General features: G+C 43.0%; 1 protein-coding gene across 8 annotated transcripts in view; it reads left to right on the top strand.

Annotated features, from left to right (window-relative positions):
* LOC129173795 (dipeptidyl aminopeptidase-like protein 6) overlaps positions 1–15,060 on the top strand; it is a 117,332-nt gene that overhangs the window by 56,476 nt on the left and 45,796 nt on the right. The window contains exon 1 of one of the 8 annotated variants that reach the window (XM_054764937.1): positions 5,035–7,642. The exons of the other annotated variants lie outside the window; for them this stretch is intronic. Within the exon in view, the coding sequence (XP_054620912.1) occupies positions 7,589–7,642 (54 nt within the window). The 5' untranslated portion in view covers positions 5,035–7,588. Of the gene's footprint in view, positions 1–5,034; positions 7,643–15,060 lie in introns of those variants that run through there. 8 annotated transcript variants of the gene reach the window in all.

The raw sequence follows: 15,060 nt of genomic DNA, 5'->3' as shown, positions 1-15,060 counted from the left end.
ACAATGTTACAAACTGTATTTAGAAGGTCATAAACAGGGTTTCCATGCTCTAACTATGAAACTATTCCATTTATAAATAAGGAATCCTACTTTGTTGAAATGATGAGACCCAATTAGAGATGGATCCACAAAATGAGCATGCGGTCAAAGAGGGCCACTTTCTCATGCACTCCAAATCATGACCAAAGTTGCAGTGTAGCTAAATAAACTATAATTCCAGCATTTACGGTGTGTGTTTGTTCACCAGCGTCACTCGGTGAAATTTGGTGTGATCCAAGGACACATTGTTGATCTCACCCTGGATGAAGAATGGTGGTGGTGAAGGATGCTTCTGAAGTAGCTCATTCAAACTACAGTTTAAGGTCAGATCCAATTTCCCTCAAAGTCTCACTCCTCCTCATGCATACGTCACGTCTTCGACATGATTCCGATATCTGACGCGTCCCTTTGGTCCCGCTGAGCCAACAAAGCTGGAAATCCACACTGATTTTCCTCCTGGCGGGGACTGATGGCAAAGAAAAGCCCTTGCTTGTGATGAACAGACATGTTGGCCCGCTGTGACAAATGTCCACCCCCCCGACCCGATTCATCAAGGTCCTGAGCGGCGTCGCCAGCAGCACACCTAAATGTGTGCTACAGATTAGCTCCCTGCGCCGTTGTTTGCTACTTCATCCACGCTGCTGTATCGCCACTTTTAAGGTCATAAGGAGGGATTGCACTAAAACATCAGTCACACTGCTGGAAAAGCCTTTAAAGGTGGAGGGCTGCTGCTTATGTCTCTAAACCCCTTGGGGGGGTGTGGGGGAGGAAAAAAAGTGCCGAGGTAGGCGGTTTTGTGAAGGAATGAGTCCTAATAGAAGAATGCAGCAAGCCCGCCAGTCGCCAGTGGTTCTCTTTTCCATAAACCAGCGGCTTTTTGTTTGTCTGTCAAATTAAACTGCAGCGTGAGCAAAAAAAAAAAAAAAACTTTTCGGACAAGGCTGACCATTCTGCATAAGTTTTGACACACCTTCCCATTCAGCAACATGAGAAAGTGTCTCCATACTTATTCCGTTTGAGGATGAAACTGTCAAAATCATAACCAAACAGGATTTAAGCGCAAAAAGAAGTGAACCATAAAAAATGTGGCATTTCAAATAAGCCTTCCTGGTGGCATTGTAGAAAATGTTGCATGGCATGCGAGGCATTCAGAAGGGTAATGAAGTGCGCTTGCATCTTGTTTCTTCCCACTACCTTGATGTCATGCAGTGTGTTCAGTTAGCGCTGAAGAAGTGCCGTGCATTCCGCGTGGCAGGCAAGGTCACTAATAGAATGAATGAATGTTGCCCTGCAACAAGATGTTCATCTCTCATGCCGTTTGTGGCCTCCATCATTTCATTTGCATATTAAATATGCTCTTTTTTTAATCCAATTTTGCCAGCTAATATGGCAGCCCTAATGGCTTCCTACAGCTGGCATGGTGCACGCGCTCGCAGAAGCTTTTACTGATCTGGCAGCAACTTCCTCGCAAATTGCCTCTGAGCTGTGATGTTAGCGCGGCTTAGTTTACAGCGCGGTGTAAACTTGTAAGCTAGCGTGTTTTGGTGTTTGACAGGATGCATCATAAACAAGATGCAGGGCTGATCTTTCCCGCCCTAAAGCTCTTTGCTGATTAAACATTTACACTGATGCACTTTAATGATCAACATTCCACTCTCTGGCATGAAGAATGTGTGCTTTTCATAGACATACGTTACATAGTTACATACATTCCTTCCAAGGTTGCATACCGAAAACTCAAAGCGCATTTTGACATTTGTCATATTTTGAAACATTCTAAAAGCAACCCGCGTAGATATGTTATATTATAAGAAGATGTGTATATTTCAAGAAAAACAGCCTGTATGTCAGCTATTTGTTAAAGATGACAAAGCGTAGTGTTGTTAGTGCAGCAGACGCATGGTTTGGTAATACGATTCGGTTTTCGGCCAAAATGATTGCTAAAAATATGTCTTGGTATTTGTACGGCCAAACCAGCCAGTTGGACTAAATGGCCCAAACAAGGCATCCATTGTTTGGACCTGCCCTTTTTAGCAGGGGGAAGTCCGTCTGCAATCTTACTTTTTTTTTAAGTTAACGCTAGGTGTAGCGTTCATGTTGCTATGTGAAACCAATGCGGCCAGGAAGGAAGTTCCGCTAATGCTTACAAGGACCAAAGTACGATGGGCAAATTTCCCAAAAAAGTGCACCTTTCCTTTAAGAACCTGCGTGGAGCGATCGCATTCCCCGTCTTTATGACGCACTCCAATGAGCGTGCCGTGGGCTTTGCCGCTCTGATTATTTGGAGTCAGTCACTTGTATTTAATTTCTACACCTGAAAGTCGCTCTATGATCTTGGCTACGTGGCACGGCCCACCTCTTCCCAGGGTGCCAGAGGAGGGCAAGTGCACTGTTCTTGGGCGCGGATAAGAGCGCACACACTTGCCAAACGTACCGTCCAAGTGAGGCTGGATTGGCCGAGCATGAGTACGCCCTGCACTTCCCTCCAGCGTGCGAGGCCAAGCTGGGAATGAGAGTCCTTGGTGGGAGCGCTGCTGCTGCTGAGTCAGCCCCGGCATCGTGTCCTCCGGGAAGATTATTTGTCACTCGGACCGCATTGATTCTGAGCTGCTCACAAAGTCACGCAGGTATTCCATCAATATTTTTGGTTCAGCTCTTTGTGGTCTTGGTCCCGCTTGAAGAGGCTTAGTGGTCCCGTTGTGATGAAGCCTTTTTGCCGTCGTCACGACAACAGATCACAATGATGCTGATGTGTCCTCTTTGAGAGGATCATTAACATTTACGAGCACTGCGAGGCAAATGGGAACCAAAAGCTCCTTTTTGTAAGCAGCATTAGAGAGGACCCTCAGTCCAGATGCAACTGTCCTAAAATGACTCATTGGCACACACTGGCCACTTTATTAGGAACAGTCTCATGAGATGTGATTTGCGTAGGTTTTGGGACACAGCCAGAAGTAAGAATGTGGAGTTGCTGAAGCCACAGCAGCTTCTGAAGGCATTTTACTAGATTTTGCAGTGTCTCTGTGGAGAATATTTCTACATTTGTGATGTCTTGGGCTGATTCTTCCACACCAAACTCATCCAAGTATGCCTTTATGGTCCCGGGAACAGAAAATTGATCGTCTTCATGACTTTTTTCACTTTGTTGGAAGCATCCAATTGTCTTGAATGAAGATGCGGGACAAAGAGGGTGTCCTGTCCTGTACTTTTCTCTCCTCTGATTGGTTCACCAGAACAAAACAAGCTGAATAGTGTGCAGAACACAATGGCTGTACAGGTATTTGTGTTGTTGTTATGTTTGTGTAATTGTGACGTGATAGTGATGGTATTAAGTCCCCACTGAAGGCCAGGTATCAAATGCACTGACACGCACACGCGCACATGCGCACATGCGCACATGCGCACACACACAAACACAAGTGCATCACAGGCGGCTGCACTCTTCCAGAACATGAAAATCATCCGTCAGTGTTCCATTTACTCCAACATCAACACCCCCCCACTTCTTCCCCCAAGAACACAGCGTAGCCTAATGGCATGTTTTCAAAACAAAAAGTTGCATCTCGCTTTGATTAAATATGTCATGGAGGGACAACCACCCCCCCAGCCCCACTCGGCCCACAGAGCGTCTTTGACAAGCGTGATGGAGGATGCTGAGAGCGGCGTCACTCCAGAGAGAAAAAGTAGTGCGTGTACTCGCCGCTTCCCGGCAGGTGCTGGGGTGTCGGGGTGTTTGTCTGTTACAGAGGAGAAAATTGCTTGGCCGCCCCCGCCTGCTGCTCCTTCGCTAGTCTTCCTCGATAAATACACCTCGGCCTGAGCACTTTCTGTAACGCTTGACTCCGCGTGTGACTCATCGGCCTTCGCCACTCAGCCGTGGAATGCCAGCAGCAGGAGTGGAGGACTCCATTGCTATGTGCTGGATGTTGACCTTTCACCTCCAACCGCCATTAAACTGCATCCTCAATTAAGTCTGTAGCTTCTGCGCCGTGTACGAGTTCACCTGCATACTCCACTTCTACCTTCAGTGTCAATGCAAGCGTCTCCCATACCTTCAGACTTGGTCAAAGATCCTCTATGACAGGATGCTCTGCTGTTTTTAACGACCTACTGCAAAAATGCTCATCAAAGATCCTCTATATGACAGGACCTCTCTGCTGTTTTCGAGGACCCACTAGAAACACGCTAGTCAAAGATCATCTAAATGACAGGAGCACTCTGTTTTTTTTTAATGACCCTCATTTTCAATGACACTCATCAGCGATCATCAATAATCTGCTGTTTTTGAGGACCTAATGCAAAAAAAAGCTTCTCAAAGATCTTGTTTGTGACAGGAGCGCTCTGTTTTTGAGGACTTACTGCAGAAACGCTATGTGACAGGAGCACTCTGCTGTTTTTCAGGACCTACTGCAAAAATGCGAGTCAAAGATAATCTATAAGATGGAAGTGCTCTGCTGTTTTTGAGGATCTACTGTCAAAATTCTATTCTGTTTTTGAGAACATGCTCCAAAACTGCTCGTCAAAGATCACTGATATGTTGGGGGGCCCTCTGCTGTTTTTAAGTACCAACTGCAAAAAACAATTCTACTCCATTTTTGAGGACCTACTGCAAAACCGCTGGTCAAAGATCCTCTATCTGACCGCGTAGCAGCATAGCAGTGTGAATGGGAAGCTGTATGACAGCATTATTCCATGTAGGTGGCACAGCACAGGAAGTTTAGTGTGCAGGTTGCGCGCAGGGTATTGTGGGTAATTGCCTTCAGCGCGCTGCCTCTCTCTTTTAATTAAGTGTGCATCACATCAGTGCTCCATCGCAAAGACCAAATAAAAAAAAGAGTCAAACTGTAGACGAGGAAGGTATTAATTAACAATAAGCACATCTCGGAGCAAATCAAAGTGAGTAATTGGCTGGCAGTGCATGATGGGAACACGTGGAATCGTAAATGTAATTAATTACAGCAGCCAATCACCACCAGACACTGCTTGTTAAAGCGTGAAGATGCACAACGGTGAAAAGTCAATGTCGCTCATTAAAAGACACTTCAACTTTTATTTCTGTGCTTCTTTTTAACACTTTGAGATAACGCTTAAAGAATAATTGTTCATTTGACGCTGCCTCAACTGCTTTGCAGTTGAACCCGCTAAACTGCCACTGTGTCTGCTACCAGGGGGGCCACGAGACACTTAGTTCACGAGACGAGATGACTGGGTCTACGAGAACGAGATTTTAACGTTAGTTTGAAGAAAAGTACAATGAAAAAATATATTGCAATCTACGATTATAATTTCTACTCCTTTACGCTCGTCTGTATGCTAGCCTCCCCGCCTCCACCCACCGAGACAGGAGACTGTATGACTGACAGAAGCTCATGCCGTTGTTCTATGGAACAAATGCACCTAAAACTGAAACCAGGTGCTGAAACCAATGCACAGAGTGAATCCTCTTCCTGGCTGTTTGGAGGCGGGAGATGAGGAAAACAGACACTGTAAGCAGGCAAAATGATCAAGTTCATTTTCATTTATTGTGTGATTAATTTATTATGGCCCCAGGCCAAGTGCCCACAAGACAGTATTTCTCTGAAAGACACGTTTTAATCTGGCGAGATCTTGTGACACCCCTACTAGGTACACACAATATGAAAAATAATCACGCTGTTGCCATCAGAATTCATGTTTGAACTGTACTGACCATAAATGGATACACTGTATTGCCCTCATTAGATTGTTGAATGTTTTAAGGGTAAGAATAAGCTAAGCAGGTTTACTATTCAAGCGTAAAAAGTGTGAACTTTAAAGACATAATGTGATGGCGATTGTTTCACACTCTAAACATTTCCAACCTTAATTGTCTAACTTGAAACAAACCTTTCTAAACTTCTTAATGTGGGTGTCACAAGATCTCGCAAAGATTAAAACATAAGATTCCTCGTTCAGAAAAAAACTGTGTGATGGGCACTAAGCCTGGGTCCATAATAAATAAATTAGTCACACAGCAAATGAAAATGAGCTTGATCATTTTGCCAGCATGAATATATCGCCACATGCATGTGTCTGTTAAAAAAAGAGGATCCACTCTGTGCATGGGTTTCAGCACCTTGGCGCGTTTGTTCCATAGACCAACAGCATGAACGGAGTGAGCCCTTTTGTCAGTCATACAGTCTCATTGTGTCAGTGGGTGGAGGCGGGGCCACTAGCATACACACAGAGTGCGGAAGAGTTTAACCTTGTCAATTAAATTAGTATATTGTCATATACAGTATTTTTTCATTGTATTTTTCTTAAAAGTAATGTTATAATCTCGTCTCGTCTCGTCTCATTCTCTTAGACCCAATCTTGTGTACCTTCTGGTCTCATCAACTGAGTGACACCACGACTTCTTAATTGTCATACAAGTCTAAAATGAAAGAAACCGCTGTCTTGCTGTTTTGAATGTGAGTCCGCTTACTTTACAAAATGTCTATCTTGTCGCAGAAGGCACGAGAGAAATCGCCCCACTCTCCAATTGTGGAGCTGCTTCGCTAATTTTACTAAAAAAAAAAAAAAAAAAAAAAAAAAGGATTTTCTACACTGTAGGAAAAAACTGTAATAAAAAAATAGATATTAGAATTAAATTGAGGCAACAGAAGTCACACAATATTATGAAGTGTCACAACGTTCAAGGTTGAGTAAATGTGAGTGAAATCGGACTATTTAGAATGACCCGTTTAAATGAAGTAGATTCAAATAAAACACAACAATTCATGAAGGAAAACATAAGCAAACATATTAGGAAGAGAAATGTGTCAATTAGTAAAAAGTAATGACAGGAATCCATTTCATTCAACATATAAATGATTCATAATCTTTTATATTTCGTACATGTTTGAATTGTCCTTAATAAAAGGAATTGAAATGTAAATATAATATTTTCTTGGCAGTAACATACACTGGTACACTGGTTGGTGTTATGATCTATGTAGAAGAAGTCTATACTCTGTTCTTTCATGAAATAGCTTTACCGTTTTACGATCTTATCTTATCTCCACTTTTTATTCTGACTTGTGGGTTCTTCTGGGGTTTTTCTGTGGTGAAAGGTGGTGGTTATCCAACATGACTGTTGGCACAAACCTCACTTGGGGGGCATTATCTTATCTGCCGTCTTTATTCATAATCTGAATCCACTCCAAAAGAGGATGTGCCAAGATGAAAGTGGTCTGTAAGCTAGCGTATGTTAAACGTGCTTTTACTCCTCACAGTAAGACGTGCTAATTTGGTCAATTAATATTCAATGAGCTGCTGAATGTAACGGCTTCATTTGCATACGTCTTTAACTGCCACACGTGGAAGCGCCTCTCTCTCTCTCCGCCTCTCTCTCTCTCTTTCCCTCCAGTATCCTCCTCCTCCTCTTCCTCTTCCTATTAGTCCTGAGCATCGCGTCCTTCCTCCTCCTCCTGGTTGCTCTCCCTCCTCATCGCACGAGCTCCTTTCCCCCCGTCCCCCTCCTACCGGTTGTGACCAAACGGGTGCACATCTTCCGTCGTTTTCTTTCTGCACCTTTGTCATCATCAGTATGACCACAGCCAAGGACGGCAACTCGCTCAAAGCGGCTCAGCAGCAGGACCAGGTAGCGTGCACCCTCCTTGCATATACAGTGTAGATATAGATGTACATAGATAGGTAGTCACGGCCACCATGTGACATGAGATTGTGGTTGTGGGGGACTGAGGGGGGGGTTACTTTGGCGAGGAAGTGTGCCTTGCGGCAGAGAGTCAAATGAGCGTCAACTTCATGTTCCATTATGAGATGAGTGAAAGTGCGTGTGTGCGGGGTGTCTGTCACTGCAAGGCACGATGATCATGTGTCAACATGACATCATCAACTTCGCTTAGTCGTCATTTAGAAGGAGAAATGTCACTTCATTAGGAACACCTGCACCAATCTAATACCAAAATGTAATGCTTTGCATTGAACAATATGGTTTGTTATTTATTGTTGCTGAAGTGTGCACTGCATCACACCTAAGAGATGTACAGTTGGGTAAGGTATGTCAAGAAAATATTCATCCAAAGTGCTTGTGTGATTATAGTGTGTAGTATATGTATGCTACACAAGCCTTTCTAAAGGAAATGTCAACATTTTAACACAAGATAATTATCCAGATATTCTTTTCCATGATGAAAATCTTGATATTTAGTCATATTCGGTCACCTTGAGCTATGATTTGGTTTAGGATGCAAGGACATGATGGCAGGTCTGATTAATAAAGTAAACACAACGTCTGCGCACAGCGAGCTGCAAAAAACAAAGTCTGTGAGCGTAAGAGCTCGGCCGCAGGAAAAAGCAACAGGAGGTGCAGCGGAATGCACGGAAAGGAGTCGGGAATCCTCACCACACAAGAATGTCACACATATGGAAAGGAGACGCGAGTGAACATCAGCTAATTCTACCCCCTGCTGAGCCGCATAGAAGCATCATTACTGATCATCAACAGGTGCGCTCCACAGCGCCCACAAACAGAAGTAAAGGTAATGCATTCAGCGCCACACAGGAAACTGTAACAAAATAAAAGCGCAGAGCAGCAAAATATGGCAGAAACAAACAAAAAAAACAATCTATCCTGCAGAACATAACATATGTGTTAAATTAATTCAATTCAAACGAAAATAATATTGTATTATTACATTTTTATGGAGCTCTTCCTGAAATACGTGGGAATTCAACAAATATTAAAATATTTGAGCTTTTAAAAAATATATATTTTTGTCTTATTTAATATCCCGATTATTCATATTCTTAAATTAAATTAATATATGATAAATGATATACACTGCTCAAAGAGGAACACTTCAAAAACACATGAGATCTAAACTGGGGGAAAAATGATGTTGAATATCTTTCCTGATAATAAGGGGGTGATGTATTAGTAACAAAATGATGCCACATCATTTGATAGAAATGAAAATGATCATCCTATAGAGGGGGGAAATCAAAGACACACCAAAAATGAAAGTGAAAAAATGATGCAGCACACTGGTCCATTTAGCTAAAATGTCATTGTAGCAACTCAAAATGATTCTCAGTAGTTTGTGTGGCCCCCACGTGCTTGTACGCATGCCTGACAACGTCGGGGCATGCTCCTAATGACACTACGGATGGTGTCCTGGGGGATCTCCTCCCAGATCTGGACCAGGGCATCTGGAACTTGTACTATACAGTACAAGTACTAAATATATGTAGAGCTCTTGTTGAAATACATGAAAATTCAAACATTTCAACACAATTATTTAAATATTTTTTAAAATATATTTGTCTTTTATTAATATCCTGATTATTCATATTCCTAAATGAATTACATAAAATGAATTTTATATTAATAATAAATGTATTAACATTATTTTACAGGTATAGATATTTTTATTGTCAAATCCTACTAGAGTCTTGTTGAAATGCATAAAAATGTAAAAATTAACAAAAGAAAATGCTTCAATTTAAGCATTTATTATTATTTTGCATATGCCACTGCATTCAATTACCTGATTAATATATGATTTGTTGTCCTTTAAAGCCTGTGATTGACTGGCGGCTGGTCAGGAAGTGAGTAAATGAATGGATGTTGGGTATAATTAGAGATCAGGCGTACATGCTTTGTATTGGTTGTGCAATGGTTCACGTGTCTTCTGAGCAGCTGTCTGATGGAACAAGCTCTCCCTCCTGCTGTGACCCTTAATAAACAGTATAAAAATAGTTTGTAACAAAGTGTTGATTGTGTCCTGCATGTCAAGCCATCCGTGTAAAACAAGCGCTAGTGGACACATCTGGCGCTCGCCCACGTGCAAAAAAAACAACAAGCGCGCCCGCTGCGATTACGTGAGGTCCTGTCGCGGCCTCCTGATGGATGGTGCGCAGCGGCTGAAAGGTGCAAATGGGGAGTGTGTGCGTGTGTGCAGAGGACGTATAGATAGAGGGCAGCTCAGCGCAGATAGCGGCAGCTCTCCGGTAATCAGCTGCTCGCAGCTCCACTCTCAGCACGGAGCCTCTTCACTCCAACATGGCGGAGGGCGGAGAGGCGGCAACTCAGGAGAGGCAATTTGGGCTAATTGTGCTGCTATTTTGTTGTCCTCTGTGGCCTAGCAGCAGCACGATATGTGGTGTCATGTGATTGTGAGGACTCTGCTGGGGATGTTCTTTTAGGTTTAATGAAAAATCCTGCTGATGGCACACTGGCTTGCAAACAAAAAGAAAGCAGGGTTGCCATGGGAACCACTAATTATCCAACACTATGTGGCACCCCTCAAATCAGTCCTAGGTTGGACTGGAGTCTTGCAGCATGACATTTTGGGACAATCGTGTGTTCACATTTGTGTTTAGAGAACACCCTTTTCAGAGTTTTCCAACGTGTTTCTCACTTTAACCTCTTGGAAATGAATACGTGATCATATGTGCCATACGTCTCTCTGAAGCTGAGAAGCACCTCTCTCCATATATGGTCAATACATGTTGCTCCTCTCTCCATATATGGTCAATACATGTTGCTCCTCTCTCCATACATGGTCAATACATGTTGCTCCTCTCTCCATATATGGTCAATACATGTTGCTCCTCTCTCCATATATGGTCAATACATGTTGCTCCTCTCTCCATATATGGTCAATACATGTTGCTCCTCTCTCCATACTGTATATGGTCAATACATGTTGCTCCTCTGTCCATATATGGTCAATACACGTTGCGCCTCTCTCCATATATGGTCAATACATGTTGCTCCTCTCTCCATATATGGTCAATACATGTTGCGCCTCTCTCCATATATGGTCAATACATGTTGCGCCTCTCTCCATATATGGTCAATACATGTTGCTCCTCTCTCCATATATGGTCAATACATGTTGCTCCTCTCTCCATACATGGTCAATACATGTTGCTCCTCTCTCCATATATGGTCAATACATGTTGCTCCTCTCTCCATATATGGTCAATACATGTTTCTCCTCTCTCCATATATGGTCAATACACGTTGCTCCTCTGTCCATATATGGTCAATACACGTTGCTCCTCTGTCCATATATGGTCAATACATGTTGCTCCTCTCTCCATATATGGTCAATACATGTTGCTCCTCTCTCCATATATGGTCAATACACGTTGCTTCTGCCTGAAGACAAGCCGTGTCCTGTTTCACCAGCAGCCTGTCAAATCCTGTGTTCATGTTCAAATATTTAATTACAACAAATACTGTTTATTTGCACTGTTGTTGTCAGTTTGAGCCTATCCACATGCTATTTGTCTTTACAGCAGACAGTTTCACCCTCTTTGCGCACCAGTGGGTAAAATGTAGCTTTTCGTGTATAAAAGTTTGAAGAAAGGTATTGTGATGTACAGTGTTAACCGTTCATTGTGGTTAACTGGTTCCAGACCCGACCATGATAAGCTAATTTCAGCAAAGTAGATTTCCTAATTTTTAATTGGAAGATTTTCATAGTTAGAGCATAGAGAGCCTGTTTCCGACCTTGTAAATACATTTAACATTATTAGACATGAAATAACACCCCTATAGTCACCTTTACACTCACATTACCCAATATAGGAGAGTTAATAAGACAAAATAATGTGTCTTATGAGTGGGGAGCGGACAGGAAGTGACGTTGGAGGTTCACAGCTGAGTTTTAGCTTGGCGTGGGTTGTGGCCGTAATAGAAGCCCGTGTTAGGGATTATTGTGCCTGTTGTGAGATCGTTTAAACCTGCAATAAATGCCTGTTGTTCCGGCAATCAAGTCTGGTGCTTGCATGTCTCACTAAACATTACAGTAACATTACTGACACCTAGTGACCAATGTAGAATACTACATATCACAATGTCTTTGAATGCATCTTCTGACAGCCATGTATTTGGATGTTACTTGATTTTGCCTGGAAAATTGCTTGGAAATATTGATTTAGGTTAAAAATATATATACAATTGGCTAATTTGTGTATGTTTTTATGCAGTACAAAAAATGTAATTGAATTTGTAAACATGTGACATCATCCAAAAATCATGGTCATGAAATAAATACACGATGATTCGCGGCATATGTCACTCTACCCCCCCATGTCCATATATGGTCAATACGTGTTGTGTGCCCAATCGCCCGGCCCGAGACAAAGCCCAACCTATTCTTTCACAAGCAGCATTCATGTCCAAGTAGTCGTATCCAGCACAGCAAGTACTGCGTCCATACACTGTTTGAGCCTACCCGCATGTTATTTGTATTTGCAGCAATAGGGGGAGCCACGGCGCACAAAAGATCTCAGCACTGCTTGAAGGAAAGTGGTGAAATGTGTTGTGAAATGTGAATTTAAGGGCTACAGTGGCAGTAATAATCAAACGTGACAGTTCTTTTGAGCTGGGTCCATGTCATCAGCAACTTAAGCGTGGCTGTGGTGGTGCCGTGCCCACAGGGAGAAGTTGTGTGAGTTCCTGTGGGTAGTTGGCATTCAACTGCTTCTCACAGCTATTTGGGGCTCAGTGCGGCTTCAAAGTCGGATCACAGCGTCCAGCATTTAATGAGCAGGGCTTCAGCGGGGGGACGCCAATAATCTGCCTTTTACCACTCTACCGCCGCCGTCTTGCCGAGCTGAGGAGCCTTAGAGGAAGCTCTCAGGCAGCGTGAGAGAGGGGAAAAGAGGGAGCGGGCCTCGTCTTTCTATCCACTTGTTTCTATTTTGGAAGGAGTCCTGCGCAAATCGAGTATTTGTGGTGGTGGTTTTTAAACAGTGATTTTAACACTGCTATCTGATCTTCTCACAGGCAGTTTTTTTATTGGGGGGGGTTGTGCTGCAGCAAGACAAAGAAAAAGCGGCGTTAATCAGCAGCGATTTGTGCCGCCTCTGCTGGTTCCACGGCAGTGATGAAGCGCTAACGTGACAAGATGAGGAAAGATGGCTGACATCAATCACCTGCTTCAGAATGGATGCCTGTGTAGCGTGAGATCACATGATCTAGTGGGGGGTGGGGTGGGGGGTGACCTCAACATGTGATCAGTCATTTGCGGCCCATTTGTGCTGATTTTTAAACAATTTCTCCTGTAGTAAATAATTTGTTGCCGGGATAAACTGCAGTCTTTGATTTCTAAGTGTGAAAAGACGGTCATCATGGTTAAAATCATCCTGATTAAACAAAAATCACATGGGTGATTCACGTCACAGGTGCGCCTCACACATCGCCATACAAGTGTAAAAAGAAGTTAACCACTGTCTATCTTAACACGCACTTGAGTCTGCTTACAAAACCTTTTTCCCCTTTTAGATTTTTTTATTTTTAAATGTGTCGCGAAAAGCCAAAGAAAAAGCAAAGGGTGCATGTTAAGCCTTTGCCATGCTCAGAAATGAGTTTGTGTGCGACGTCAGAGATGGATTTTTTTTTTAACAAAGATGTTGGTTAAAAGTGAAGTGTAGTCATTTCTAGCAGTAAACACGCGAGTAGTTCACCCAGCATTTTCAAGCGCATGCAGAGGTAGATAAAGTTGCACATTGTTCATATACTTCAAAAGCAGCTACTGCTAGGCAGTGGGGTTAATAAAAAAAAAAAAAAAAACATCAGGTGGTTGCCTCCAGCCACAGCTGTTAATGCCAGTGTTTTTGGTTTTTCCGCTAATTAGAGACCCCGGCAGTTCTTTGCTTACCCAGCGACTATCGGAGACACTGAGGTTAATGGAAGCATTTGGAGCTCGGATTTTGTGGAAAAGGCAAAGTGTGTGATTTAAGCCTTTGATGCTTGCTGAGTTTGTGATATGTCTTCAACATTCTGACCTCATGTGCAACTTTAGAAGCCTATTTCTCACAAAAACATTGAGTCTAGTCTAGTCCAATAGGTGTCCATATCCGTGCCTGACAGAAACGTAACCCCTGCTGCGGGAGTGGGGGAAATGAGGAAAATGGCTCCTTTTTGGGCGATCATATCATTTTTCGTGAGCAAACTACAGCATGCAAATTGCATTGGGCTAAATGCTAATTCATAGGGGACGGCCTCTTCCAGGCAGAGCTGCATGTAATATGGATGAGGCGCTGCGCTTGTCAGATGTGATCACACTGACATGTTACATTATATTTCTTTAAAGTGGATGTGGAAGCACATGCAGCAGTCAATGGGTGGTGTCGGGTCATCCTCCGTTATCACACTTTAAGCTCTTTTTAGATGATTTTCATCCTCGCCGTCGCGTCCTAATGAGGTCGATAAGATGTCCACATGAGGCGCGGGATGTTTTGCAAATAGATAATTGGCCTCCTGTTTACTGCGCGTCCTTGACTGATAAGAGGCTGGATTATTTAGCAAACGCCACAGTTCATATTAGGGCCGATTATGGAGGTGTGGCATCACCGTCTGATGCGGAGATTAGCTCCTCCGCTTTGCCTCATCACGATTGTTGTCGGGGCTTTTAAATGTTTGTCAGCGAGCTGGGAGCCCACGCTTTAAATACGCCAATAAATATTCAGTATTTGGGCTCGGCTAAATGTCACCACTATCCGTCGCGGCGCAAATAATAATGGCTGCCGGCGTTGAAACACCTCAGGTGGAGTTTGCAAACGTGCTCGTTTAGGGAAAGGTCATATGGTGTCCCTCAGGTGGGCAAAGGTAGGAAAGAGAGCACACACTGTTGCTGACTTACAATGTCCCCATCAGCCATCTCCTCCACAGAAAGACGTCCATACGGGACTTTTTGCGGGTGTCGGAGAATAAGACTTTTTCAAGCTACGTGTCTCCCTCTTGTGGAACTAAGAAGAACTATGCGTCCGCTTTGACAAAAACACGAATGCTCCAATTATAACGGTAAAGAGGAAGCAGATGATAATTGGACAGAGGCCTTTGAAAACTTTACCGATGATCTGGAGTGCATGAAAGAGTGCAAAGGAAAACTATGAAACTCATTCCAAAATTCCTTTTTTTTAAAACAAAAAACACCACTACGGGCTAGCATATGTTACCAGTAGTGGTTTAAAAGAACAGATTGTACAAAAAAAAGATTTTCCACAATTACGAATTAAACTGCATAAAAATTGTCTGAA

The sequence above is a fragment of the Dunckerocampus dactyliophorus genome, chromosome 21 (assembly GCF_027744805.1).
Source record: "Dunckerocampus dactyliophorus isolate RoL2022-P2 chromosome 21, RoL_Ddac_1.1, whole genome shotgun sequence".
Classification (NCBI taxonomy): domain Eukaryota; kingdom Metazoa; phylum Chordata; class Actinopteri; order Syngnathiformes; family Syngnathidae; genus Dunckerocampus; species Dunckerocampus dactyliophorus.
This window is presented reverse-complemented; position numbering and strand designations above follow the sequence as displayed.